Here is a 27,793-nt window from a genome sequence, read left to right as displayed (position 1 = left end):
TATCTCACCAGGCTATCAAGTATGAGGAACGGCCCTCTAATCCTCCTAACTCCTTCACCACTGCCACCAAGTGGGCTTTTGGTATGGCTGAGTCCACTGCAACAGCCCTTCCAAAATTTCAAGAAACCCAAGCCAAATCTCGGTAGAGTGGAAAGGCCTAGAGGCGTGGGGTGGAGACAATCAACAAGCTTCTACTATGTTTAACAAGAAAGTTTTACTTTTTAAAAAAAATAAATTAAAACATTTCTTTTACAGAAAAATACAACACAAAGCAGTACTTATAGAACAAGGCAGGAAAACTACAAATCCGTAGCAACTTAATCACTGCCTGACTCTATACAAGTCCTTATTCAGAGTCAATTCTTTTCAGCTTCTGGTTGGGCAGACTTCTTTGTTCAGAAGATCTGGGGCTCAATCCAGCCTGGCTCTCTTTCTCTTTCAGTGATTTCAGCTCGCAGTCCTTTCTATTTCTTGCTGGCTAGGCAACTCTAGAAGACTAAAGCAGACTCTAGAAGACACTTGCAGACTTCAGCTCTCTTGGGTCCTTTCTTGACTGCCTTTCTTCAACCAATAGGCTTCTGGGCAAAATACAAGGTCTTGGTTATCTATATATTTAATTCTCTAAGCCATACCCATGACTAATCCCATGCATGGCAGCTCTCACGAGAGTTTGGAGAGCCACCAGATAGGCTAGCCACGGGATGGGTGGCAGAGGGAAAAATGGCGGCAGCCGAAAAAAACTGCAGCAGGCGGGCAGCTGGACCAGTGGGAGGACAAAACAAAGGCAGGCTGGCCGCACACTGCACTGGCAGGCAAAACAGCGGTGACAGCAGCAGGGGAAGAAGGAGGTTATGGTGGCTGGCCGGTAAGCGGGCCAAAAGGCAGGGGAAGGAAGAAGCTGGACAGGCAGGGGTGGGTGGGAGAGAAAACAACAGCAACGAGGAAAATGGCAGCGACGGGAGGGGGAGGAGGTGGCGACGGGGCAGGCGGCTAGAGGCGCAGATGCTCTGCACCCGGCCCCACCTACTAACCTATAAAGCCCTAAACAGCTTGGGCCCTGGGTATTTAAGAGAACATCTTCTTCACTATGAACCACACCGCCCACTGAGATCATCAGTAGATATTTGTCAGCAGTTGCCACTGGCTCATCTGGTGGCTACTCAGGGACAGGCCTTCTCCATTGCTGCCCCGAGAACACATTTCCGGCTGAAATAAGAGCTTCCCCATCTCTTACAACTTTTAAAAAGACAGTCAAGACGCATTCGTTCACCAAGGCTTTTAATTAGAAACTTTTTCAATTGTGTTTTTAACAGTTTTAATGTTGTTTTAAATTTTAAATTGTTGGAATGTATTAACCTTTTTATTTATTTTTATTTTGTTGTAAACCGCCCAGAGACTTGCATTTTGGGAGGTATAAAATGTGTTAAAAGGACAAACTCTCCTTTCTGCCTCCAATGATCCCAGGGCTCTCACCTCCAGGACTCACTCTCTCTGACTCCTTAGTCATCTCTCCAACAGACTAACTTCTCTGCCTTCCGAGACTCTCTTTTGGACTCCTTAGTCCTCTCTCCAACAGACTCTTGACTTCACTATTTTCCAGGCCTCTGTCTCTCGGGACTGTCTCTCTCTCTGGACTCTGTTGACTTCACTTCCAGGACTCTCTCTTCCCTCTCTAAACACTCCCAATATATGCAGTCTCTCTGCCCATCAGTTCCTCAGCCCAGCCAATCAGAACAAAAAATCCCCCCCTTTAAAAAAAAATCTCATTTCCCTCCAAAAACCAACTGTCAAAATGCTAAACCCAAAGTGAAACAAGAATGAACTTTTGACCTTGCCAGCCTTCTCCATACACAGAGATTTGTAACCACAAAATCCTATTTACAATAATGAAGTTTTGGGAATATAATACAATACAATTTATCAGGACCTATTTACAAGAAGAGGTTTGGGAATATTAATACATGATACAATACAGGGGCTTATTTACAAAAACCCAAGAGATCTCGGCCTCATTCCTTCACAGCCCCTATATAGACTATGTACTTCACCAAGTCTAGGTGAGATTTTTTTGAGTTTACTTCTATGCCCAGCTGCTGGAGAAGGTGCAACAGATATGATATTTGAGAAAGTAACCCATTTTTGTCCCTGGACACTAGAAGCCAGTCATCCAGGTACAGGAAGATAGCCCCCTGGCCCTTAGGTGGGCCACTATCACAGCCACGCACTTTGTAAAGACGCATGGTGCCGTGCCAAGGCCAAACGGCAGTACCTTGTACTGATAAATGGAGTTGCCTACAGTGAAACTCAGGAATTTCCTGTCCGTTTCCCAAATTCCAGTGTGAAAGCAAGCATCTTTCAGGTCGAGGGTTGCCAGCCACCATTCCTGATGTAGGAGAGGTAAAATGCCGTGCAACACTGTCATTCGATACTTCCTCACACAGATGAACTTGTTCAGGCATCTTAATTTATTTTATTTATTCGATTTATATACTGCCCTTTCAAAATGGCTCAGGGCAGTTTACAACAGAATAAAACCAATTAAAACCAGTTAATTAAAATCAAAACTGCTAACTTGGCAAAGAGGCACCTTTTAATGTGGTGATTCTCTTTATTTAGCAGGGGGAGAGTAACTGGCCCCATCCACCCCCAGCACAGTACCTCCAGTGACTGTTGCTGGTGTCTATCTTGTGTTCCTCTTTAGATTGTGAACCTCTTGGGGGACAGGGATCCATCTTATTTATGTATTATTTCTCTGTGTAAACCGCCCTAAGCCATTTTTGGAAGGGCGGTATAGAAATCGAATAAATAAAATAAATAAATAATGAATAAAACCAATTAAACATTCAAACAGTTAAAAACCCGGAAAACCAGGGAAAACATTTAAAACAATTTAAAACAGTTTACAACAGTTTAAAAACCCTGGAAGGCCAGGCCAAACAGACAGGTTTTAAGGGCTTTCCTGAAAGACAGTAATGAACTCAAATTACGGATTTCTACTGGGAGTGCATTCCATAGCCCACGAGCAACTACAAAGAAGGCCCGCCTCTGAGTTGCCACCAGACGAACCAGTGGTAACTGGAGATGGATCCTCAGATTACCTTAACGTGCGGTGGAGATCATGCAAAAGAAGGCACTCTCTAAGATAACTCAGACCAAAGCTGTTCAGGGTTTTAAATCTTAAGTCAATTATTGAACATATTCCTCCTTCCCATTTGGGGATCTGGAAGTAGTGGGAGTAAAATCCTTCCCACCTTTGAGTCCATCACACAGGGACTATATAGCCCCTTTTGCTAACAACTCCTTTACCTCTTCCAGTAGTGCTGGTGTTGCCCCTGTGAAGCGTACACCCATGAAGAATGGTCTCTTCCTGAACTCCACAGCATAACCTGAAGACACTATTTTGAGGACCCAACGATCTGATGTTATGTGTTGCCATGCAGGGGCATGGCTTGCCAGACTGATGTTTCTGGCAATCAATGTTAGGGATGTGCACGGAATTAGGAAGGGGAGGCTCGAAGGTAGGGGGTTCTGCTTTAAGGGTGGGGGGAGAGTGTACTTACTCCTCCCTCCACTTTCCCCCCACCCTCACTCCGTGTTTTAAAAGTCCACCAGGGCAGCAGTGTACTTCTCTGCCTCCCCATTGCCACCTTGACCAGAAGTAGGCAGAAGTATCTGATGCGCCTGCGCGTGCACCAGACACCTCCCACGTGCCGGCACATGCGTTCGGCGTTCTCGTAGGCTCATCGGATACTTCCACCTACTTCCGGTCAAGGCAGCAATGAGGCTGCAGGGTGGTACGCTTCCGCCCCAGTGGACTTTTAAAACACGGAGCACCAGCGGGGGAAAAGCAGAGGGAGGGTAAGGGTAAGTGCACCCTCTCCGGCCCTTAAAGCAGAACGCTCCCCCCGCCTTCAAACTGGCAGAACCGCCCACCATAAAGGGCCTCCGAACTGCTTCCAGACACATCCCTAATCGATGTTGATGTTACTGTTACCCTTGAGATGGTATCAGCAGTTATATGCAGCGCCACAGAGATGGTATTGGTGTCTGCTTGAGTGTGGTTGAGGTCCTGAGTCATTAGTTCATGCAATGGGCTGGCCCAATCCTCAAAGATGCTGCTTTGAGGCTTCCATTTGTCCGCGTGCTGACCTTGACTGTCCTTGTTCTTATTTTGATACAGGCACTTGTTATGAGGTTGGTAGGACTTTCTTTAGTCCTTTCTTTCTTGCTGTTTATATCCTGACCTTTTCTGGAGTAAGCCCTGCATTTTGATGAGTAAGACGATGTAGTAGTTGAGGTGAAGGTTTTAGCCGTGAATATATATATTTTAACCTTTCCATAGTGGAATCCGTCTGTTTGCTGAACAGACCCTTTCCATCGAAAGGAAGTCCTATCTTGTCCTTCATATCAATTTGTAGAGAGGCTAATCTAAGCCAGGCATTGCATCTCAAAGTAACTGCTGTAGTCATGGCTCAGGACTCTGACTTTGTAAGGTGTTTTGCTGCGCTCAGCTGTTGAGTCAACGCTGCTGATTTAGCCATGTTTTGTTTAAAGCGGGTTTTGAATTTCTCCGGAGAGAGCTCATCTAAATCTTGCTCCAAGTTCTCCCAGAGAGCGTGATTGTACTTCGCCATGCAGGCTGAGTTGTTGGCAATTTTGACTGATAAACAAGCCATCGAATAAACTTTCCTGCCCATCACATCTAATTCCCTGCCTTCTTTATCTGCAGGAGTCGTGTCGTAACCCTGACTTCAATGTGGTTGTGCAGTCAATTACTAAAAAACTGGGCACCGGATGTTTTTGCAGGTAAGTGTTTTCATTTTCCTGTACCCTATATAGGTCTTCCAGTCTCTTTGAAATTGGTGTGGATGTTTGAACAACTTCCCAAGCACTCTGCGTGGCCCTTGAAATTACAGGGAGAACTGGTAGAGGCACTGGTTGAGCTAAAAGGGACCTGGCCATACAATTATAGATTGGATCATCAATGGTCACTGTCTGGGTTTTCAAATCCAGGCCCAAGGACTCTGCCATATATTTGATCTGTACATTATATTCCTTCATTTTCTCTGTTGGGGAGACCTGAGAAGGTGTAGCCACATCTGGAGATGAGTCTTGTACTATGTCCACAGTATCCTGGTTGGATTCAAAATCTGAGCAGCCATGATGTCTGCCCATCTGAGAATGTGATGGTGGAACAGAGTCATGCATTGGAGACTGTGGTGGTGGAGATTAAAGCAACAGAGTCTGAGTCTCAGCAGGTGCAGTATGCTTTTTCAACTGTCTGCGTAGTTGTTGAAATATTATTGGTTCCTCTTGCAATGGTAGCTGTGTTTGAATGGATGCTGCAGTAGTTAACTTACCTTGCTTTTTAGCAGAGAAGATGGAGCATCCCCTGCTGCTAGCGTCCACACCATCCCTCTCTGGGATAGCCCAGGTGAATAAAGGCTTATGCTCTGCAAAGCGGTAGACCAGTTAGTAGAATGTGAAAATCCTCAGGAATGCCAGCTGGTGGTAGAGGCCAAATGCGCAGCCATCGATGCATAGCAGACTAGTGGCCTCATCTGTGTCTCCACAGTAGGTTTTGGCAGGTTCTGAGCAGAAGGCTGCTGTACATCCTGTGTCCTCTGTTTGGGATAAGAAACCCCTGAAAGTGGTATGCTGTTATTTTAATCCAGTAAAGAAAGTAGAGTCTATGCTGTCGAGGGATCAAGTCCCGCATCCACAGTCTCCAAAACACCACCTCCATCCTCATCTTCGATATCAAAGGTAATTGGATTATGATGCTATGGAGTTGCATGCCTCGATTCCATTAGTACCAGCGTATTTAGTGGAGACTCTGAGACCTTTTGCTGAACCATCAGCAGGGATTGCATGGGCATCATGGCCGGCAATATCGACGATGGGTTTAGTGCCGCAAGCAGAGAAGCTTGTGGTATCGGCGTTGATGGCTTCAGCATTGTAAGATGTTCTGCCGATTCTGGCGGCTTCGAAGTTTATGCCTATTGAGTTGCACTCGATGTTGAGATGTTGAGGAACATTTCACCTCGGCATCGACAGAAGCTCCGGCGTTGATGGACTAACAGAGGGCTGTACCCTCTGTGTAGACAGTCTCATGCCCTCCGTGGATCTCGGCATTGATGGCCTCGATACCGACATTATGATCACTTCTTGGAAACCCAAAGGAAACTGTGTTTTCTCCAGCACCGAGGAAGTTTTCCTCTTTTTTGCCGGTATTGGAGCCTCATCCGAGGGTAGCCTCTCTTTAGGTTTCTTCGGAGGGTTTGGAAATTCGAAAGTAGGCAGCAAGGATTTAGACTGCGATTGTACGGTTTTTGGGCCAGAGGAATTCTCCAAAGGGTCTGCCCCATCCTTCAATGCTGAAGGTGTTGCGGCGCTCAAAACATCATCGTATAAAGCAGCCCGTAGTCTAAGTTCCCTGTTGCACCGTGTTTGGAGAATGACGTGCAGATATTACATGCTGAGGTATTATGTTGTTCTCCAAGGCAAATCAAACATAGATCATGCCCATCCTGTGATGGCAGCTTCACCTTACATTTAGAACAGTGTTTGAAGGTCTCCCCCCACCCACCCCCATCTTCTTACGGTTATCCATACACAAGGTCAGAAGCTGTTCTAGAGATCATTAATTTATTGGACTGATTTCCAATAAATCATTTTTGTAAAGAACTCAAGCACTGAGAAAACCTAGCTGAGGAGCCACAGCAACCAAGGAACCGATTGCTAAGGCAGTCAAAAAGGAACTGAGGGAATGGTGTTCCTCCCGCCTTAAATACAGCCACGTGGTCATGTGGGGCGGGGCAGAAGCACCACAAGGAGCTGTGGTACTCCACGCCGAGAGAGTTCTGCACAGACGCAGAACCCATTGCTAATGGAGCTCAACAGATCACAATCCAGATAAAAGTTTTCCTCCATTTTCTTTTAGGAGTTAGCACTGCATGCAATGCATGGGGGCGTATTGTAACTGGGAAAATTATATTACGGTAGACATAAGTAATGGCTATGTCTAAAATTGTAATATGGGCAATTATTGAATACAAAACATAGCCATAAAATTAAATTAAGCTACTACAAAGAAAACAGAAATACAAAGCTAGCCAGTCAGGAGCCAGAGAAAAACCAGGAAAAAAATCACTAACAGATGACAAGCAGAAGTCTTTACCCGCTTCCTGAAGGGCCAAAAAGAGCAGGCCATAGGGGCTCACCAAGACAGAATGTTTCACCATGCGGGTGCTATAATCTTTACAACCAACTTGTAAGCTAGAACTACTGACCTATGCACCTCCTGCAGACAGAGTGGGCAGAAACCAAGAGCAGGCTTCCAGCAGCAAGAAGTGAAACATGAGAGAGCGCTTCCCCACTACCACTCCAGCCATACAGTTGGACAAAGGGGTGCTATGTGTCTTAGAATCGGAGCTCAGCTGAGAAAAATATTGCAAATCAAGTAGGACTACACAGGATGTTCTCAGGTGAACACTGTCAGCACAAACTGACAGGGCTATATTTTTGACAGGGCTATATTTTTCTAAGTGTAATTAGGTATGCATGGGTTCTATTGGTTTCAATGGGTAATTTAAAAACATTTGTGCTTAGTATAGTATGAAACAATGTATCAGTCCATTCTTTTTCACCCAATGACACTGGATTTGTGAGTGTGTGCATGTGCATGCACAAAATCAACATTTCTTTAAACTGAAAGAGACCACAGTGTGTTTGAAACAAGACATTTCTGTGTAAATAAAGAAAGAGGTAGGAAAACTCAGCCATGTATTTCTAGAATAGTACTTAAAACTGTTAAACAAAGATTTACCTGTGAGGTACGTGTCTTGGCAAGAGGAGACATACAAGCTTCCTGGAATTTATCTTCATTAATTCCAACTTCTTTAAGGTAACTGTCTAACAACCTTTCAACCTGTAAAAATGAAGAATCCTTTACAATATTCATACTTTCTGCACACATACAAAGAAATCACAATCATGAGAAATCTTAAACTAAAGATATTTTTAAAATAACACTGTATATGTTATTTCAGTTAGTTTGCAGCTGTCATTTTACTCATTCTCAAATATATGTAAGAGTCATTACTTCATCGAGCCATTATGCAAACTTTTATCAGAAACTGAAAATGTCCCCTGTTGTGAGGTTCTTGACCTGACACACTGATTTAGTTGAAAGAAAGATACAAATGCTAACATGCAATTGCTAATGCTGATAGTTTTTGACCAAAATAACATTTTTTTCTTATTGTTACTAATAGGATTAAAGCCTTTGTCTCAGAGCAAGCTCACATGAGGGAAAGAAATGCTGAATCATCCCTGCCTAGCGAGGTTTTTCCTCAAACTATTCTGTATTATTGGTAGGTTCAAAATGCTGCCACCACACCCCTTTTATCGACAGAGCCTGAGCCTCCCTGAGCTTGGGGTGGAATCCCAGGGAAAACTCTCTTTATTTTGCTATTGGATAAGTACAAAAATCTTCCACATGCAAGCCTACATGTGGTGAGAAAACTGATAGATGCTGAATGTTTGAAGACGTGTTTGCACCAGAGAAACCCCCCTTTTGGGCCCCACTTTTTCCTGAGTTAAAAACCAACTCGGAGAGACTTGTAAAAAGAAAAGAACTAAAAAAACAGTTTTATTCAATTACTACAGACTGCTTCCATCTGAGGCTTTCTCAGCTTTTAAATACAGTTAAAAATCCTTAATGGGTTACAAAAATAGGTTGCCTTAATGCATGCTTAAATGTTTATAGAGTCTTTTGCAACACCTTAGGTAGGATGGGCATAGGCCAGTCTTTCTTATTTTAATTATGTAACCAGTAAACAAAAATAGAACAGTATCAGGAATATGCAAAAGCACACACACCAAAGAAACAGAAGTTCTAACGCAAACTTTTACTAAACCACTTTCTCCTACCCTAAACTTCTGAAGCCACTAGCCTTGGCTTCCTTTTTCCTTGAACTCACCAAACTCTGGTTGAGAATCAAGCCCCTACCAAGAATCATGTATGCGGCGCGCGCCAGCGTCAAAGACGAGTGCGCGCGCCGTGCAGGGCACATGCGCGCCGCTAGCGCTCGTCTCTTTTAAGCCTTCAGGAGTAACGCCGGGGGCAGGGGCGGCAGGGAGGAACTCTGCCGCCCCAAGAAGATGCTTAAACGGAACAGCGCCGGAGGGGGAAGAGCGGCGGGGGGGGAGTACTACCCCCCCCGCTTAAAGTAACAGGCCCCCCCATGCCAGACCGGGGGGCCTCTGGACCTTGCACACCCCTATTTTTCATACAGCGCATATTTAATCTACAGAATTCTTTGCCATGGGATGTGGTGATGGCCACTAGCTTGGAAGGCTTTAAAAGGGGCTTAGACAAATTCATGGAAGATAGGTCTATAAACACCTACTAGTCTGGTGGCTGTGGGCCACTTCCAGCTTCAGAGACACGATGCCTGTCAATACCAATTGCAGGGGAACAACAGCAGTAGAGAGGGCATGCACATACCTCTTGCCTGTGGGCTCCCCAGAGGCATCTGGTGGGCCACTGTGGGAAACAGGATGCTGGACTAGATAGGCCTTAGGTCTGATCCAGCAGGGCTATTCTTATGTTCTTATGCTTGGAATGGTGTGGCCTACCACTTGTTCTCTTGATTCTTGTCTGACATGGCTTGTACTAAATGGCAGGAGCATTTGTTGTAGAAGGCCTGGTAGAGATTATAAATGCTTCTCTGAAGGAGGGCAGGATGCCTCCCTGTCTTAAGGTGGTGATCATTGGACCACTTCTGAAAAAGCCTGCATTAGATCCCTCAGAGTTAAGCAACTATTGGCCTGTCTCCAACCTTCAAGGCCATGGTAACTGAGAGGGTGGTGGTCTCCTAGTTCCAGGCAGTCTTGGAGGAAACTGGTGATTATCTAGACCCATTTCAAACTGATTTTCAGGCAGGCTATGGAGTGGAGACTGCCTGATGGATGATCTCCAATGGGGAATTGAAAGGGAAGTGTGACTCTGTTGGTCCTCTTGGATCTCTCAGCAGCTTTCAATACTATTGACCATGGTATCTTTCTGGAGTGTCTGAGAGGGTTGGGAGTGAGAGGAACTGCTTTGCAGTGGTTCTGCTCCTACCTCTCAGGCAGATTGCAGATGTCACTTGGAGACTGTTGTTATTCAAAACATGAACTTTTATATGGTGTCCCCCAGGGCTCCATACTTTCTCCAATGCTTTTTAACATTTACATAAAACTCCTAGGAGAGATCACCACGAGATTTGGTGCAGGGTGTTTTTGGTATGCCGACAACACCCAAATCTATTTCTGCATGGCAACATCATCAAAAGGAATAAACTCCCTAAATGCCTGCCTGGCAGCAGTGATGGGCTGGATAAGGGATAAGAAACTGAGACTGAATCCAGATAAGATGGAGGTACTTATTGTGCAGGGTTGAAACTCAGGAGATTACAGTATTTTGATCTGCTGGTTCTGGATGGGGTCACACTTCCCCAGAAGGAACAGGCATGCAGTCTGGGAGTGCTTCTGAATCCAAACTTCTCCATGGTGTCTCAAGTTGGCCAGAGAAGCTTTCTATCGGCTTCAGCTGATACATCAGCTGCATCCGTTTCGTGAGATAAACGACCTCAATATAGTAGTACATATGCTGGTAACCTCCAGGCTTGACTACTGCACTGTGTTTTAAGTGGGGCTCCCTTTACATGTAGTCTGGAAACTGTCATTGGTACAGAATGCAGCAGCCTGGTTGATCTCCAGGTCACTCAAAGAGACCATATTACTTCTGTGTTGAAAGAACTACATAGGCTACTGATGTTTCCGGGCAAAATACAAGGTGCTGGTTATAACCTATAAAGCCCTAAACAGCTTAGGCCCAGGGTATTATTATTATTATTATTATTATTATTATATTTTAAGATGTATTTAAGAGAACGTCTTCTTCACCATGAGCCCCATTGCCCACTGAGATCATCCAGAGAGGTTCGTCCGCAGTTGCCACCAGCTCGTCTGGTGGCTACACAGTGACAAGCCTTCTCTGTTGCTGCCCTGACACTCTGGAAAGCACTCCCTGCTGAAATAAGAGCCTCCCCATATCCAACAACTTTTAGCAAGTCTCTAAAGACATTTTTTCCACCCAAGCTTTTTAACTAGACTTGTGGCTTTAAATCGTTTTAAGGTTTTTATGTCTGTTTTGATTTGTTTTTTGTTGTTGTAAATCACCCAGAGACAGAAGTTTGGGGCAGTGAACAAATATAACAAACCAACTGTGGGGAAGAGGAGAAAATTATGAACTTTGCCAGAACTTGTCTGAGTCTGTGAGGATAAGAATTCAAACTCCCTCAAACTACTACACTACAATATTATGATGATCACAAAGGGCATTTTGTTCAGCCAAAGCTAAGCACTTGATTTCAATGTGAAAAAATGCACACACTAAGACTTTCTCTTATTGAAACTGATGGAGCTAAACAGTCTTTACTTTGGCTGAACTGTACCCATTGTGCATAAATGTGATTTAGGCAGTGCACACTTACTTGGGAACAAGCACCATTGAATTCAGTAGAATTTACTTTTCATTAAACAAGCATAGGATTGTCCTATAAGACTACACTTTTATGAACACTTACCTAGTAGTAAAGCCCCATTGAACACAGTGGGATTTACTTCTGAATGCATGTTTATGTGTAGGATTGTACTATAGCAATAGTTATAAACATGCAAAGCTGTTTCATACTAAGTCAGGCCACTTGGCCATCTACCCCAGTATTGTCTCCTCTGACAAGCAGCCAAGGTTCAAGATCTAAGGATGAGGTCTTGACCAATGATCCAAAGGAAATGCCAGAGGTTGAATTTTGGACTTCCTATACACAAACCATGTGTTTTATCACTGAGCTATGGAAACACAGCTAGATTTGCCTCTGTTAAACCTCTGACAAAAAGCAGTAATAGCTGAGATGTTCAAAACGCTTACCAAAATGATCCACATTCACTGTGTCCAGATTTTGTGAGAAGAGAGAGTAATTGGTTTAGCTGGGCTTTGGGAACGCTCACCCAGGCCCTGCAGAAATTGCTGTGTGTGGTGTTGGCTAGAAAGCTACCTTGGAAGCAGTCCCCAAATGGCAGAAATCCCTGAGGCTGTTTGCCTTAAGGAAAGGGCACAATAAATAACAGAGAGAACCACATAAACCCAAAACAGGGTAGCAAGTGGTCAGCTTCATCCCTCCATCAGCATCCTGTGGGGCACTTTTCCTTTCCCCCCTTTACTCACATAGCTTCCCCCACATACAGCAAGGAGTCCACCGCCACACCACCCTTTCCCCTCTCCATTCCCCTTTGTTGCCCCATACTGCTGCTGCCACTGCAGACAGCCAGCTTCATCCTGTCCCTTTCTTCTACCAGAAGAGGAAATCAAGTGAAGTAACATGGGCAGTTCTGAGTCACCCACACTGCTGTGGGCATCTAATCTGCTTAGGAATGTGGGTATTCCATCTACTTAGCTTGGGAACAATCTAAGTAATGCTAGCAGAGTGCAGACACACAGCTTTAAGTATGTGAGTTCTTGTGCAAAAGTACAAGACTGTCCGTGATTCTTTAGATGCCCACAGTAGCACGGGTGGCTCAGAACCTCCCATGTCATGCTGCTGATCAGGTCAGCCAGTATCTTTGGTATTTGACATCAATAGATGCAATAATATTTTTGATATTTAGTTGAACAGAGAGATACCTGGTAAAGACATGGAACTGCTGCTTGTGATGGAAACTGCTGTAATGTCAAAGCAGTTCAGTACAAAGTAATAAGATAGTTTCTTTGACCTAGGGCAGCTGCAGCAAGTTAGAGACACTGATGCTAACATACACAATAATAGCTCTTCCACAATGATACACTTAAGTCACCCTACTTTTAAACATGTAACAGAATTTTTAATTGCCGCACTAGATACACATAGCATTCTTGTTTCAGCAACACACATTGTATATCTTTAAATGTTAGAGAAAAGTGAATTCATATTACTCACCAAAGCTTTGTATTCTTGATGAATGTCCGTATAAGTCAATTTGCTTTCTTCTTCATCATCAAACACTGAAAAGACAACAAACTTTTCTTTTAAATTTAAATGTTCAAAAATTCTAAAATCTTCGGCATCTAGAAAAATGCTACATTCCTAGCTTGGTAAAATTTATCAAACTGCATTAAGTAATCCAAAGTTAGATGGCAAACACAACATGAATTTTCTAAGCTGCGCCGCGGATTAACTGCGCCGTGGAGCCCCACGATCGGAAACCCGGGCTAAGGGGGGAGCTAAAAAAGCAGGCTAGCCGCTTGTAAGCCACCGAGCTCACCTGAGAGCCCAATGGTTTACACGATCCGCCAAAATCGGGCTAGGCTCTCCTAGCCCGATATTGGCTGATCGTGAGAACAGCCCCATAGACTTACACACACACACACACACACACACACACACACACACACACACTCTGGTATTGCAGATATGCACAGAACCATAGTTAGCTAATTAACACTCAAAACACATAGAATCTACAGAGACCAAACACTGTTTCAAGTAGCAGCATCCCTAGGCAAATATCATGTTGTTCCTCTAATGTTAAATAGCTTTCCTTAGGAGCAATACAGCATATAGCAATCAATACAAATCCTAGGACTGCATTGATGAAAATCTGATTTAAAAAGACAGTCTCAATCACTCTGAATAAACAAAACATTCAGAAAACAAAGCGGCTGATTATGGAAGACCAATACCACTTTGCTACTACTGCTATTAGTAGTAGTAGTTCCAACTTGCCTCTGAAAAGACATTTTCCCAAAGGAAGGATTCAGAAGCATTTTGAAGAAGCAGTTAAGAATCAATCAATCAATCAACCTTTATTATGGTCAGAGACCAGCATAACAGTTAAGAATGTTTTCAGCTAACCAAACAATGTAAACGTTTCCTGCTGCTCCCCACTGATTCATCTGCTAAACAGTTGTGAGGGTATAGAGCTCCCCATTTCTTCTCCAAAGAATTTACCACCAACAGAAAAAAAGATGAAATGTAGTCTGTGTGTTTTAACCACTACAACGTCAAGATTTTGGGCTGCAAGAGTCAAAGCTCTGCACTGTTGCAAATTTCATTCTTTTCTACAGGGCATGTACTGAAAGCTGTTTGAAGAACCCTCATATATGAACGAATTATATTTTATTGTTTGTAGGTCAATGGTTGGTAACTACCAATCCTTCAGGACCAATGCAATGTTCCTTATGTTTGAGTCTATATCAGCAACAAGCAACTAGGTTCAAGCATAGATTGTTCTGAGACAGTTGGTGGACCAAACCAGTTGGGCCTAACATAAACAAATAACTACACACAGTTTAAAATGACAAAAGCTCTTCCTAGAACTGAAGTTGGCAACAACAAAAACATTTAAAAAGTGAAAGATGATAAATTTTGGTTTGAACTCATTTTTCTTTTTTTCAAATTACAATTTAGAAAACGCACAAAATATATCACTCGGATCCAGCTCTAGTCATGCTTATAAAAGGTGGCATACTTATAAAAGGTGCCAGAATGCAGATGGGAATTTACATCTCACTGCACACCCCATCAGCATCTACACTTAAGTGCACATTCCAATGCCTATGATTCTTGAAAGTGAAATGAAGAACATGGATACATGCTCTCACACACACACACGCACACCCCTCATTAGCTGGATCAGGATGAGTGTGTTTAACTGTGTAGCATCAGACCCGAAAATAAATTCTCAAGAAAAAGGTTTTTAAAGAGCTAGATGAACACTTTCATTCAGACAGCATCATACCTGCCAACCTGAATGGGAAAATCGGGACTTATTGGCAGGTATGCAGCATTTTTCTTACAGAACAATGCAGGATCTCAAATCACTCCCTCTTGCCCACTCCTCTAAATCCACATCCTTTCACTAGTCCACAAATTCTCTCTCTCTCTCTCTGTGTCCCTCATACATAAATTGATGAATTGTCTCTTTCTGCCTCCCTACTCTTTGCCATTCTAGGAATGATTTTACCAGAATGATCAAGAGCTACAGTCCCATCAAAAGGTTAGGTTAAAAATTATAGGAGTAATTATTAGATATACATACATACATACATACATACATACATACATACATAGAGTTTATTTTGGTCATTAACCAGTAAATAAAAACTATTTATAAAAATATTTAAATATTTTTGATTCTTTAATAATTATATGTAATTATAAACTATGAGATACTTGGATAGAGAAGCTCAAAACCAAAATCCTCCAGAAGATTTGACAGCTCACAGAAACCAAAACTCTCCATAACTCTGATGTCATTCAGCCAAGCTCCTAGCAACTCTGTTCTACAGAATTATTTCAAGTGGTTTGGGGATTGTGAACAAAGGGCAGGATTTCCCAAGAAGAGTCAGAAAATGCTACTCGCTATCTATAGGCAAGCCATTTTCATCTTATCCCAATTCTGTATATAGGTTCGCTTAGCAGTACTGAGAAAGGTCTGTTCACACCACTAACTACAATCTATAAGAGGAGGAGAAAATCTTCTCCCTTTTTCTTCTGTTCAGGAAGGGCATTCAAAGCATTAAAGGATGGGTCCTTTGACATAACCCTAGAGAGACAAGTAAGTAACAGACACTTAAACGTAAAGTGTGCCGTCAAGTCAGTGTCGACTCCTGGCGACCACATAGCCCTGTGATTGTCTTTGGTACAATACAGGAGGGGTTTCCCATTGCCTCCTCCCGTGCAGTATGAGATGATGCCTTTCAGCATCTTCCTATATCACTGCTGCCTGATTTAGGTGTTTCCCATAGTCTGGGAAACATACCTGATATAGGTGCTGCCCGATATAGGTGTTTCCCATCGTCTGGGAAACATACCAGCAGGGATTCAAACCTGCAACATCTGGCTTGCTACTCAAGTCATTTCCCACTGCTCTTAGATTAATGTTATTTACTTAAGTCACCTCTGAAGAAGAGCATCTCACACTGAAAATGCATCAGGCAATATTAAATAAATTCTTTAATGAAAATTCATCAACACCTTTGGGATTTCCCCTCTCTTTGATTCTGACCGCTTGGTGCTGTGTCATCCCTGCCCCCTTTCCTTTTTCTTGGTCTTTTGACATAAGCATGTTTATCTGTTTATGCATATTTAAAACCCTCCTTTCAGCCCTTAAAAGGGCCCCAAGGCAGCTTACATAAATTAATTAAAATACTACAATGCAGCAACTACAACAAAAATCCAAAGTGAAAATAATACCAGCCACTATTTTAGGGACTTCATGGAGACACTTTTTTAAAGTAGTGGTTCTCTTACATGGGGGTGGCAGGGGCCGGGGGAAGCAACAATTTCTATTCAATCCAGATCAGTGTCCCTTGCAGTAGGCTGCTGCTGGATACTCCCTTGTTTCTTTTTAGAATATGAGTGAGCCCCTTTCTGACAGGAAATCTTCTCATTCCTTTAGTTACATAAACTGTTTTGAGAATTTCCATTGCTGAAAAGTGGTATATGAGTATTCTTATTCTTTTTTTTTTAAAGGGGGGGGAGGCATTATTCCAATTCAAAGTCATGATAACACAAAAGGTTTTAACTAAGTGCCAAGAGGTTGTCAAAGAGAACCAACACACCTCAAGGGGCAAGGAGTTCCATAAGGCATATACAGGACACTCACTGGCCAAATCCACTTCCTCCAAGGAAGAAGGCAGTTAGCAAACCAGCTAAAGCTATGCAAAAGTGCTCCTGGCCATCCAGGAAGTGGTTGAACAAGCTGAAACATATCCATAGCAATAGGACAAGCAGAGATCAAAGGCACATCCCAGGAAACTGTTCTTAAAGTGGAGTCCAAGTTAGATTGGGTACAAGAAACTTTACTGGTAAAATATCTTGCAAACATATGACCAGCAATAATTGAGCAGATGGGTTCAAAGAACCTGGGCCCCCAGATCCTGAGGGATACCCATCTCCAACCCTCACTATTTCCTTCATTATCTCCCTCACTCCAAGGGGTCAGCGGGGAGTGGGGCAAACACAGGCCCCCTCTCCCCTAGCTATGCCTCTGCATATGACAGCAGGCCACTAACGGCTTCTCCCCTACTTCAGGGCCAAGGTGTAAAAGGGCCCTATCTACTTAGAACAGCTCCACTGAACACTGTGCCAACACAGTGGGGGCAGAAAAGTAAGATTTCATCAACATCATCACTGCTACAGAGTTGGCTCTGACACGTATCTAGGTAGGGCTGGGAAAGACCTTTTTGAAACCCTGGAGAGCAGCTGCCAGTAAGTGCAGACCAATGGTATGACTTGCTATAAGGTAGTTTCAGAGGTTTCTCATTCTTTCCAAAATAAGATGTGAGTGTAGAGAAAACACAACACACATAAGCTCTCATGGTAATAGGAGAGCACTCATCCAGCTTAAGTTTGATTTATATGTTGGTATACAGAAACCACCTTAAGTGGTGCAGCGGGGAAATGCTTGACTAACAACCAGAAGGTTGCCAGTCCGAATCCCACTGGTACTATATAGGGCAGCAGCGATATAGGAAGATGCTGAAAAGGAGGAGGCAATGGTAAACCGCTGCTGTTTTCTACCAAAGAACACCACAGGGCTCTGTGGCTGCCAGAAGTCGAAATTGACTCGATGGTACACTGTACTTTATACAGAATGGAAGACACACCCCGACTGGATGGCAGAACTGTGCAATCCTATAGTGACATTTCACATGTTGAACTTTAAAAAGGAAAAGAGTGTATTAGGGCTTATTCACAGAATCCTGCAAAGCACACCCCAACCACACTTCTTTTTCAATTCACAATTACCCTGGCAAATTCCTAATAGTCCCTGTGACACATACAGTAAATATGAAAAATCCTATCCTAGAGCTAGTTGTTTTCATCAAACAGCAGTGGAATGAACAATACCCTTCTTTACATGTTGCTTTATACTCAGTCCCACTTGTCCATCTAGCCCACTCCTGTCTCTGTCTAGCAGGAGGTTTCTGAGCTCTACAGCAAGGGCCTTTGTTCACAGTCGAACTCCTCGAGTTCCTTCTCCAGACGAAGTATGCGCTTTGCCACAGAGCTAACCCTCTTTTGCTAGTGAAACCTATAGCTTGGCTAGGGAGATAAAGAAAGAGTCCATGAAATGGAGCAAGGACATGCTGTCATGAGTAGGGAAGCCTTTGAAAAAGCTATAGCCTTGCCTTTGAAAACACTAAATTAGCATACCTGCAATTCAGTGATGTAGCTTGTGAGGAAGTGTTCCAATTCAGAACAAAAACTGCAGTTTTTAAAATTATACAGCAAACATATACTGCTAACACTGTATCATGGGCACTATTTGGGTGAGACACACAGCCATATTCACAAATGAAGCAATAAGTGTGTTGGGGTGGGGAGGGGAATCACTTTTCCCTAGCTACAAAATAATGCTATCCTGAGGAAAGACATCTGGATAGCCTGAATATTCCTTGTAATTTTTTTTTTTTTTAAGGGCAAAGAACGCCATTCTTTGAATCTCAATTATAATTAACAAACAGTCTAACTATGACAATCTATATACATTAACACAGGCTTATATGGGGCTCATGAGGCACAGTCCAGGTCTCCCGCCCGCCCCACCTATGGGAAAGGTAGCGCTGCAAATCCTTGGCTGAAAGGGCTGTGTCAAAAAGATACGTCATGTGGGGCGGGCACGGGGGAGAGAGAGAGATCACTTCCTCACACTACAGTGTTACAAGGACCTGCAAATCCCGAACCTCTTTCTCGGCGACAGGGGGAGCTGCCCCATTCATATCAACGGGGCTTAAAAATGCTGAAATTTAGCCGGCTCCTGCGCACCCGTCATTTCACTCAAGTCGCCTCCCCCATCTCCTAACCGCCTCATGGGTGGCCTCTGCCTCTTTACCTAAAAAGAACTCAACAAGATATCATTTCCAAATAAATTATTAATATTAAAATATAAGTATTAATAATAATATTTAAATATTTATTAAATAAAAATATTAATATTAATATATTAATATTAATAAAAACAAACCAGTCAATAACACCTGTCTGACTGTAAATAATAAATAATAATAATTTTTAAAGAAGAACCAGAGGAAGGGGGGCAGGAGGGTCTCGGCCATAGATGATGGGAGAGACCCTCCGGCCCGCCCCGGGGTAGGGCTGCTGCTCTGAGGGACGGGAGGGATTCTCCACATGGCCGCCCGGCCCCTCGCCTCACCCTCGCACTTCTGCTCCACGAACTCCACGATGGGGATGGACCATGCGGGGCTACGGAGGAAGCCGGCGATGCTGTCTACCACCCACTCCACTTCGGCCTCCGCCTCCCCCTCGGCCGCCATCTCATCTCCGCTCCCCTCACAAACACGACACCCGCCCGCCTCGAGCGAGCTCCGTCCGCAGCGAGCAGCAGCGGCCGCCAGAGGGGGCTGGCGCGCACGCGCGTGCTGGAGAGGGACGCGAGAGAGGAACGTCGGTGGCGGCGGTCGGGGTTCGGCTCCCCGTCGCTGTGGCAACCGTTGTCACAGAAAGCGACGCCGGGGAGGAAGAGGAAAACAATAATATAAGAGAAGCCGGCGCGTCCGCTGGCAGGCGCGCGCGTTCGCGGCGACGGAGGCACCACCACCAGCACTCTTCTCAGTCACTCACGCGCTTCGATCTTCTCCAAGGGCGCGTGCACGTCCTGCTGCGGGGAGGGCACTCTGGGCTCCTGGGGCGGGGCAAGGGAGAAACGTGTTTCGAAAAACGTCATCAACGGCCACTGTGGGGCGCGCGAGACTTGCATGGGAAAGCCTATTGACGGAAGGAGGCTGGAAAGAATCTGCCCCGCGGCTTTCCCGCCTTTCACTGGAGGGGGGGTACGGGGCTCCGCTTTCTTTTTTTTTGTCTCCGCCCTCCCCTCTTCTTCCTTCCTTCCTAATTTGCAGGGCAAGGGTTTCCAAAGCAGTTTACATAGAGAAATCACAAATAAATAAATGGCTCCCTCTCCCTGTCCCCCAAAGGCTCACAATCTAAAAAAAGAAACAGAAGATAGACACCACTGGAGGGATGCTGTGCTGGGGGTGGAGAGGGCCAGTTGCTCTTCCCCTGCTAAATAAAGACAATCACCATGTTAAAAAGGTGCCTCTCTGCCCAGTTAGCAGGGGTTGGAAGGGGGAGGGTCTTAACAGATTAATTGCGGTTGCCTAGGAAGCAAGAGCACTTGGTAGGGTAGCAATGAAGGCCTTGGAGAGGATATTTAGATGCTGTGATGTGTCTATACCTACAAAGATTAGAATCGTTCAGACAATGCTTTTTTCCCCCGTGACATTCTATGGATGCGAAAGCTGGACTTTATTTATTTATTTACTAGTGAATTTAAGCTACTAGACCGCTATTGCGGCTCGCTCTTTGGGGCTGGCTGTTCCCTTCTCTCTCCTGCCCCACTCTCCCTCCCTCCCTTCTGCCCCACACTCTTGCCTCTCTTCCCCTCCCTCCCACTCCACTCTCTTGCCCTTCCTCCCCCTCCCACCCCTCTCTCTCACCCTCCCCTCCCTCTCAGCGTCCTGCTCCAGTCCGGCGATCAGGAAAGTCCTGCTGCCCGGTTCCCTCCTACATTGTCATTACGCCTGTTGCCTTCACAGGCACAAGAAGAGTGCCGCCGCCGCAGGCGGGCGGGCCCGAGAGTGCCGCGGGCGGCTGGGTGGCCGGGCCGAGAGTGCCGCCATCGCTGTGGGCAGCTGGGCGGAGAGTTCCGCTGCGAAGAGTGCCGCCGCCACGGCCGGCCGGGCCCAAGAGGGCCGCCAGCGCCACGAGTGCGGGCCGAGAGTGCCGCCGTCGCTGTGGGCGGCCGGGCGGAGAGTTCCGCCGCCAAGAGTGCTGCCTGCCGATGCCGCCTCTGCCCTCCCCGCAGTCCCTCCGTTCCCGTGGCCGCCGCTTCCGGCCTTCCATGGCCGGGCCAGCCATCCAGCCAACATGGCCGCCTGGTGCCTGCGGCCGTATCTTCCTCGGCCGTTCTGGGCATGCGCTCTGCGCATGCCCAGAACGGCCGAGGAAGACACGGGCACAGAGACACGGGCGTACACCCACGGCTTTTATTATAGAGGATTGTTAAATTTATATACCGCCTTTCATTAAAACAACCCCAAGGTGGTTTACAGCAAAATTTAAAAAACAAGATTGTAAAAAGGACACAGTTAAAATATTAAGTGAAAAATATTAAACAAATCTGATTAAAAATTTAAAATAAAAGCAACACAGAGTACAAAAAGCAGCAGCAGATAATCAAATAAATGCCTGGGCAAAAAGCCAGGATTTTATCCTCTTTCTAAAAGCTGTGATGGAGTCCGAGGAGCGAATAGCCACCAGGAGAGCATTCCAGAGTCTGGGGGCAGCAACAGAGAAGGCCCTGTCCCACATGCACGACAACCGAGCCTCCCTCATTGTTGGCACCCGGAGCAGAGCCCCCTCAGATGACCTCATCAAGCAGGCAGGAACCCTTGGGAGCAGGCGGTCCCTCAGGAATCCCGGGCCCAAACCATTAAGGGCTTTAAAGGTCAAAACCAACACCTTGAATTGGACCCAGAAACAAACCGGAAGAAACAAGATAGTAAAAGCATTGACACTTTTGAACTTTGGTGCTGGAGAAGACTTTTGAAGATACCATGGACAGCCAGGAAAACAAACAAATGGATCCTAGAACAAATGAATCCAGAATTTTCACTCGAGGCACAAATGATCAGGCTCAAACTATGATACTTTGGACACATTATGCGAAGATCCATAATGCTGGAGAAAGTTGAAGGAAAGAGGAGGAGGACCAGCAGCAAGGTGGATGGACTCGATTACAACAGCAATGAATGCACCACTGAGAGACTGTAATGGCCAGGTTGAAGACAGATCATCCTGGAGAGAATCTATCTATGTGGTCGCTAAGAGTCAAAACTGACTTGACAGCATTTTATCAATCAATCGGAGCAAGAGGTTGCTGGTTTGAATCCCCACTAGTGTGTTTCCCAGATTATGGGAAACATTTATAAGATTATGGGAAAGACCTACAGTATATCGGGCAGAAGCAATTTAGGAAGATGCTGAAAGGCATAATCTCATACTGCACGGGAAGAGGCAATGGTAAACCGCTCCTGTATTCTGCCAAAGACAACCGCAGAGCTCTGTGGTTGCCAGGCACAACTCAATGGCACAACTTTATACTTTATAAGCTAGAGCACATTTTGTGAGATGCTCAAAGTGTTCTCAGCTGGAAAAAAATACCCAGGCAGCTAACACTTGGCACATCTGAAAAATACCAAATACCGGCACAATAAATCTCTTTAAAAGTACCATAAGACTTGTGGCTTCTGTCCTCAGTAGTGCTGTTATTCATGAGGGGAGGGATAGTCTTTCTCCTCTCCATTAATTCCCCCTTTTCTTCCAGTGTGTTTTCTTGCTAGTTGCTTTAATGGTCGCAAAGGACGCATTCATGTTAACCACTTATTGATTAGGTTTAGGATGAACTTGAAAATACACTGTCTGGAATTATTTCTAGTTGCCATTAACAATGGTGGGAAATAGTTGATTTTTATCAAGTTTTCACTTCCATGGTGAAGGAGGGCAGAGTAGTCTGGGGTATAACCGTGTGGGATTTTCTTAACTGGAAATGTGTTTATTCACACACTGGTAGTTGGAAAGAGCATGCAAATCAGCAGAGATACATCATTCATTGACATGGTGTTTTGCAGAGTGACATAAGCAAGACAGATCCCTGCCCTGAAAAGATGCAATTTGCAATAATGAATGGGGGTAGGGGAGCTAAGAGATCAATGGGAGTACATGCAATAATATATGCCTGTGAAATTTAATAGATAACTTTTTATTTCAGGCATAACACCAAATGGTTTCTGATTTTAACAATTTTAGAAAGCTGCCTTATTTTGAATGAGACCATTGGCCCATGTAACTCAGTATTGTCTGCGCTGATTGGTAATATCTCTGTAGGGTTTCAGTCAGGGTCTTTCCCAGCCCTTCCTAGGAATCATAAGGGATTGTACCTGGACTGTTCCAGATGCAAAGCATGTGGTTAGGATTTCCAACCCTCCCGTGTTGCCCTGGAGTTTCCAATAATGGTGACTAATATAAGCATCCTGAAGATTGTAATGGCTTGATGCTAGGAGGGAAACCCCTTCAGAAATAGCTTCAGTTAGAGTTGACAACCCTACATGTACTCTATTAAGCAGCTACATTCCTCCCCTAAACTATATTCCCAGAAATTAGATTTCTTATTGTGGTCCTTAGGTAATCCCAGACCTGGAAAATGTGAAGAGGCATATTAATCCTTTAGGGCAAAGGGTTATCTCCCTCCTGCTGCTAGCATCTTTTTTCAGCACTTGCATTCCTGTTCTACTGGAGTACACAGGAATAAATAATATAATTTACTTACATATCTATTCATTGGTCTCTACCAAAGAAATATAACATGCTACTGAGCTATTCTTATTGTCAGTTCTCTTGTGCAGCTTCTAAAACAAAAGGAACTCTACATTCTTGCTAAACTGACTTGTACGACCATGCCTATTTTCTTTTCTTTTAGTTTTGCCTTCATCTTGTTCTTTTTTCCTGTATTTACTTCTTCCACTTCATCCCCCTGGCACATTTTCCCCCTTTCCCATCCCTCTTTAGACTTCAGACAGTGGGAAGCAACAAAGTTAATCCAATGAGATCTTTGATCCTTGAAGAACAGATGTGCACAGATCTGTGACTTGCAATGAAAGAGGCAATAAAGACTAGAAATATATTACTACAACACCAAATGCCAGGAATGTGAAATGTGAATATTATTAGATTTATCTCTTTTTTTCTTCAAAAATTAAAATTCATGTTACAGTTTACTTATTGTGAGCTAAGAGATTGGGTAAAAACAAGGCTAAGAGGAGAAGATAAAGTAGATATGTCAGTTATGATAATGTAAAACTAAGATGAGAACAATGTACATCACAATTGGCTGGGTGTATGAAAAAGTTAAATAGAGTTCATTAAATATGAGATCTTCAGCATTGCAATTACCTCTGTTGTTGAGGGGCAGTGGTTCTTAACATGTCAAATAGTGGTTCTGACATGTTAAACAGGTTTCATGACTAAGATACACATTGAGGCGCTTCACACAGTGAGTGTAAAGCACCAGATGGGGTTTGTGCAGGGAGAGCAAGGTTAGCCCACTCTCCCCGCACACGAGCAGTCACTCATTGCTGGGTGGCTGCATTGGCCTCCCAGACAACCAGCTGCTCCAGTCAGGCACTCCCGCACCCAGCCATGGCTCTGTTTGGAGCTCCAGGGGAAGGGGAAAAGGGAGCACTGCCATGAGGCCCCCCGAACCCCAGGATGGCATTGCACACCTTCCAGGGGTCTCCCCTCCCCTCTCCCCCCAACCCGAATATGTCAGCCGCAGCTTTAGGCACACAATCAAAAGAACAAGTGTTGATGACTTCATGGAGGAGAGGTCTATCAATGGCTACTAGTCAGAGAGCTGTGGGCCACCTCCAGCCTCAAGGGCAGGGTGCCTCTGAGTACCAGTTGCAGGGGAGTAATGGCAGGAGAGAGGGCACGCCCTCAACTCCTGCTTGTGGCTTCCAGCATTATCTGGTGGGCCACTGTGCAAAACAGGATGCTGGACTAGATGGGCCTTGAGCCTGATCCAGCAGGGCTGTTCTTATGTTCTTATGTTCTTAACAAGGATAATGGAGCACTAGCTCCGTTAACCTCATTTAGAGGTAAGGTTTCTTTGGTGGGCTAGCCACCAGAGAACCACCAGGCTTGCCTGCGAGCCCGATGGTTCTCACAATTGCTCAAATCCGGGCTGGGTTCCCATAGCCCAGGTTTCAGCAATCGTGTGAATAGCTTCATTAAAACAAAGAGCACTTAATTATTTAATATTAGGTGAAAGAAAATTAAATAGGAAGCCAAAACAACACTCATTAACTATAAAGATAATTCGAAGAGAGCTAATAATCAAGCATTAAGTCCTTCATTAGAAATGTAACAATTTCAAGATAATAGTCAAGAATCAAAATATGCAAACTCATTGCTATAGTCATTTTAAAAGATAGCAAGGTTGTTAGGATCATAGGAAGCTGCCTTATTATGTATCAAACCAGACCAGTGGTCCATCTAGCTCAGGAAGCCAATATTGACTGGCAGTGGCTCTTCAAGGTTTCAGGCAGGAGTTTTTCCCAATCCATCCTACATGGGCCCCATTCACACATTATGTGCAACACTTGTACAACAAAGGCCCATTCACATGTTATGTTCAACATCTGTACAATAAATATACAGTGTACACAGGTACTGAATACAGATCTGTACACACAGGTACAGTCATTCACATTTTATGTTGAATGTAGGCACAGAAGAACACTTCCTGTCTGTTACATGCATTTGAAGAGCCTGTACCCAGGTTCACTGTTTAAGTAATCATAGGTACATCATTCACACAAACACATGTAAGAGTGTACAGACATCTGTACACACGTACAGCAAGCATCCAGTGTAGACAGGTACAGATCTGTACACTTCCTGTTTGTACCATACATCTGATGGGCCTGTGCCCAGGTTCATTTTTAACATGAACGCAGGTAAAGTCATTCACACAAAAACATGTGCGAGTGTACAGACATCTGTACACTCATACAACAATGTTTGAATCGGGCTCTGGAGATGCCAGGGATTGCTGGTGTATGAAAATTCAAGACAAAATAACTGACATGTGCTTTTAAAAAACCATGATCATAATTCTGTTCTCTCTCTCTCTTTTGCTTACTTAGCAGCTTTCTTTTTTAAAATCAGCAATCTTTGCACCCATTATTATGTAATTACATGTATATCCCACCCTTCCTTCATGGAGCTCAGGACAGTATGCAGGGGTTCTCCCCTTCCGTATTCTTAGCCTCACAACCAGACAGTGATAGAGATTAGGCTGAGAGATAGTGACTGGCCCAAGATCACCCACTTCGGTCATAGATGAATTGGAATTTGAACACAGACCCTCTGAACCTAGTCTTACACCCTCACCAAACATGTCTTGTACACTCATATCTCCTTCCTATCATTGTTGGGCAAGATGTCCAAAGGTAGTAATAGCTCATTCATTTGCCCAGTGCCAGTACTAAGGCAGATCACAGGTCACTTTAGTCTGCAAATGCCATATCAAATGTCTCAGTCTCTATGATTGGGCAAGAACTGGTCATTTCAGTTTGTGCTCCCCTTCTCCCTGGTTGCTCCCCGTCTCTAGAATTGCCAGCTTCTTGTCTTACCTGGATTTACAGACCAGTAAGAAGACACAGAGCCCAGCTGCAGGGGGCAGCACCTGACAGAAGCTGGCCCACATTCAGCTGAGAGGGTGCATCAGGGAGCTAACAAAGAGGATGAGCCTTCAGGATGGACAGGCAAGCTGGCAGTGGAGAGCAAGATGGCCAAGAGAAATAAAGGCTGCAGAATGAAGGAAATGTTGGGAATTCTCTCTGGTAGGAGAAACCCCATTTTCATTATAGCAGAGTGCATAGAGGCACAACACAGCGGAATTTAGTTAGGCATGCGTGTATGCTAAGAGTAAAGTAACTTGGAGCCAGTTCATAGTTTCAAATCAATATATATGGTATTTATTAGAGAACTCCATTCTAGACAGGAAAGTGAGGAGTTAGGATCTCTAATCTATCTATCTTGCTGGATGCAGATGGATTCTGCATCTCTGCACACATGGTGCAGGGGAGAGGAGCTTGCATGTTGCAAGGTAGAAGGAACAGGAAGAGAAGGGAGAGAAAGGAAGGAAGTGGCTGGAAGGAAGGACGTGTCCCTGAGAGTAGCAATCTACATTCCAAAGGGATAGTGTCAGGGCAGTAGAGAAGGGATGACCAATGTCTTGACCTCTAGCCCTCTGACTCACTAGTCTGTCCTCCACTGTCTTTGAGACAAGAGACAACGCAAAGTCCTTCACTTCCAACAGGAAGTGGGGAGGCTGCAGGACTTTTTGTGAAAACAGTGCAGGGTCACAGGAATAGCTGGAATTCTCTCTCACCCAAGACTGAGGGGGCGGGTGTGTGGGATTATTTAGGAAGGCAAGAGTTGGGAGAAACCTTGGCTCCTGGTAAAAAAGGCAAGGCTTGTGGGCATAATATCCAGGAGGAGGAGGAGGAGGAAGAATCAGGTGAGGAACTACCCTCTCCCCTTCAAACAGAGGCACCGGGGGAAAGGCACAGGAAGGGATGTTGGCCCCCAGAAACTGACAGCTCTTCTCAGGTGAAGAAGCCAAGGTGAAGCTAAGGTAAAGTTGTGCTGTTGAGTCGGTGTCGACTCCTGGTGACCACAGAGCCCTGTGGCTTTCTTTGGTAGAATACAAGAGGGGTTTACCACTGCCAACTCCCACTCAGTATGAGATGATACCTTTCAGCATCTTCCTATATCACTGCTGCGTCTAAGCAGAGTCTATATAAAGGCAGATGGGGCAGAGGTAGCAGGCATGGTCAAGACAGGCTGAGATAAAGTGTGACTGTATTTACCTGAATTCAAGACTAGCTTCTTTCTAAGTTATTTGATAGACACTGAGAGATCATCCTAAATTCAGAGTCCTGTTCCATTTGGGTAAATAGGTATAAACTGTATTTAGCCTCTTATTTTGAAGGGGATCATTTGAAATTCAGAGTCATCTTCTATTCGGGTAAATACAGTCAATCAAGAATGGCAGATCAGGTTCATAAAGACCAGAGACAGACTTAGTCAAGGCCAAGTGAAGTTGGTTATTA

At 44.5% G+C, this 27,793-nt stretch overlaps 1 protein-coding gene and 1 long non-coding RNA gene across 3 annotated transcripts in view; both read right to left on the bottom strand.

Annotated features, from left to right (window-relative positions):
- Positions 1 to 19,647, bottom strand: part of CFAP36 (cilia and flagella associated protein 36) — a 69,593-nt gene extending 49,946 nt beyond the window's left edge. Inside the window, exons 1-3 of one of the 2 annotated variants that reach the window (XM_053246362.1) lie at positions 19,249 to 19,647; positions 13,026 to 13,090; positions 7,829 to 7,930 (exon numbers count right to left, since the gene is read on the bottom strand). In XM_053246362.1, coding sequence (XP_053102337.1) covers positions 7,829 to 7,930; positions 13,026 to 13,090; positions 19,249 to 19,369 — 288 coding nt within the window. In that variant the 5' untranslated portion in view covers positions 19,370 to 19,647. The remainder of the gene's footprint in view (positions 1 to 7,828; positions 7,931 to 13,025; positions 13,091 to 19,248) is intronic. The other variant, XM_053246352.1, reaches the window with a different exon arrangement.
- Positions 196 to 3,574, bottom strand: LOC128323373 (uncharacterized). The gene is made up of 2 exons (XR_008306234.1): positions 1,474 to 3,574; positions 196 to 578 (listed from the first exon to the last, which is right to left on the bottom strand). It is a non-coding gene; the product is annotated as an uncharacterized LOC128323373 (long non-coding RNA).
- Positions 19,648 to 27,793: the final 8,146 nt, after the last annotated feature.

Source organism: Hemicordylus capensis, chromosome 1 (assembly GCF_027244095.1).
Source record: "Hemicordylus capensis ecotype Gifberg chromosome 1, rHemCap1.1.pri, whole genome shotgun sequence".
Taxonomy (NCBI): Eukaryota; Metazoa; Chordata; class Lepidosauria; order Squamata; family Cordylidae; genus Hemicordylus; species Hemicordylus capensis.
Note: the sequence above shows the minus strand (reverse complement) of the source record. Positions and strands in the feature narration are given on the sequence as shown.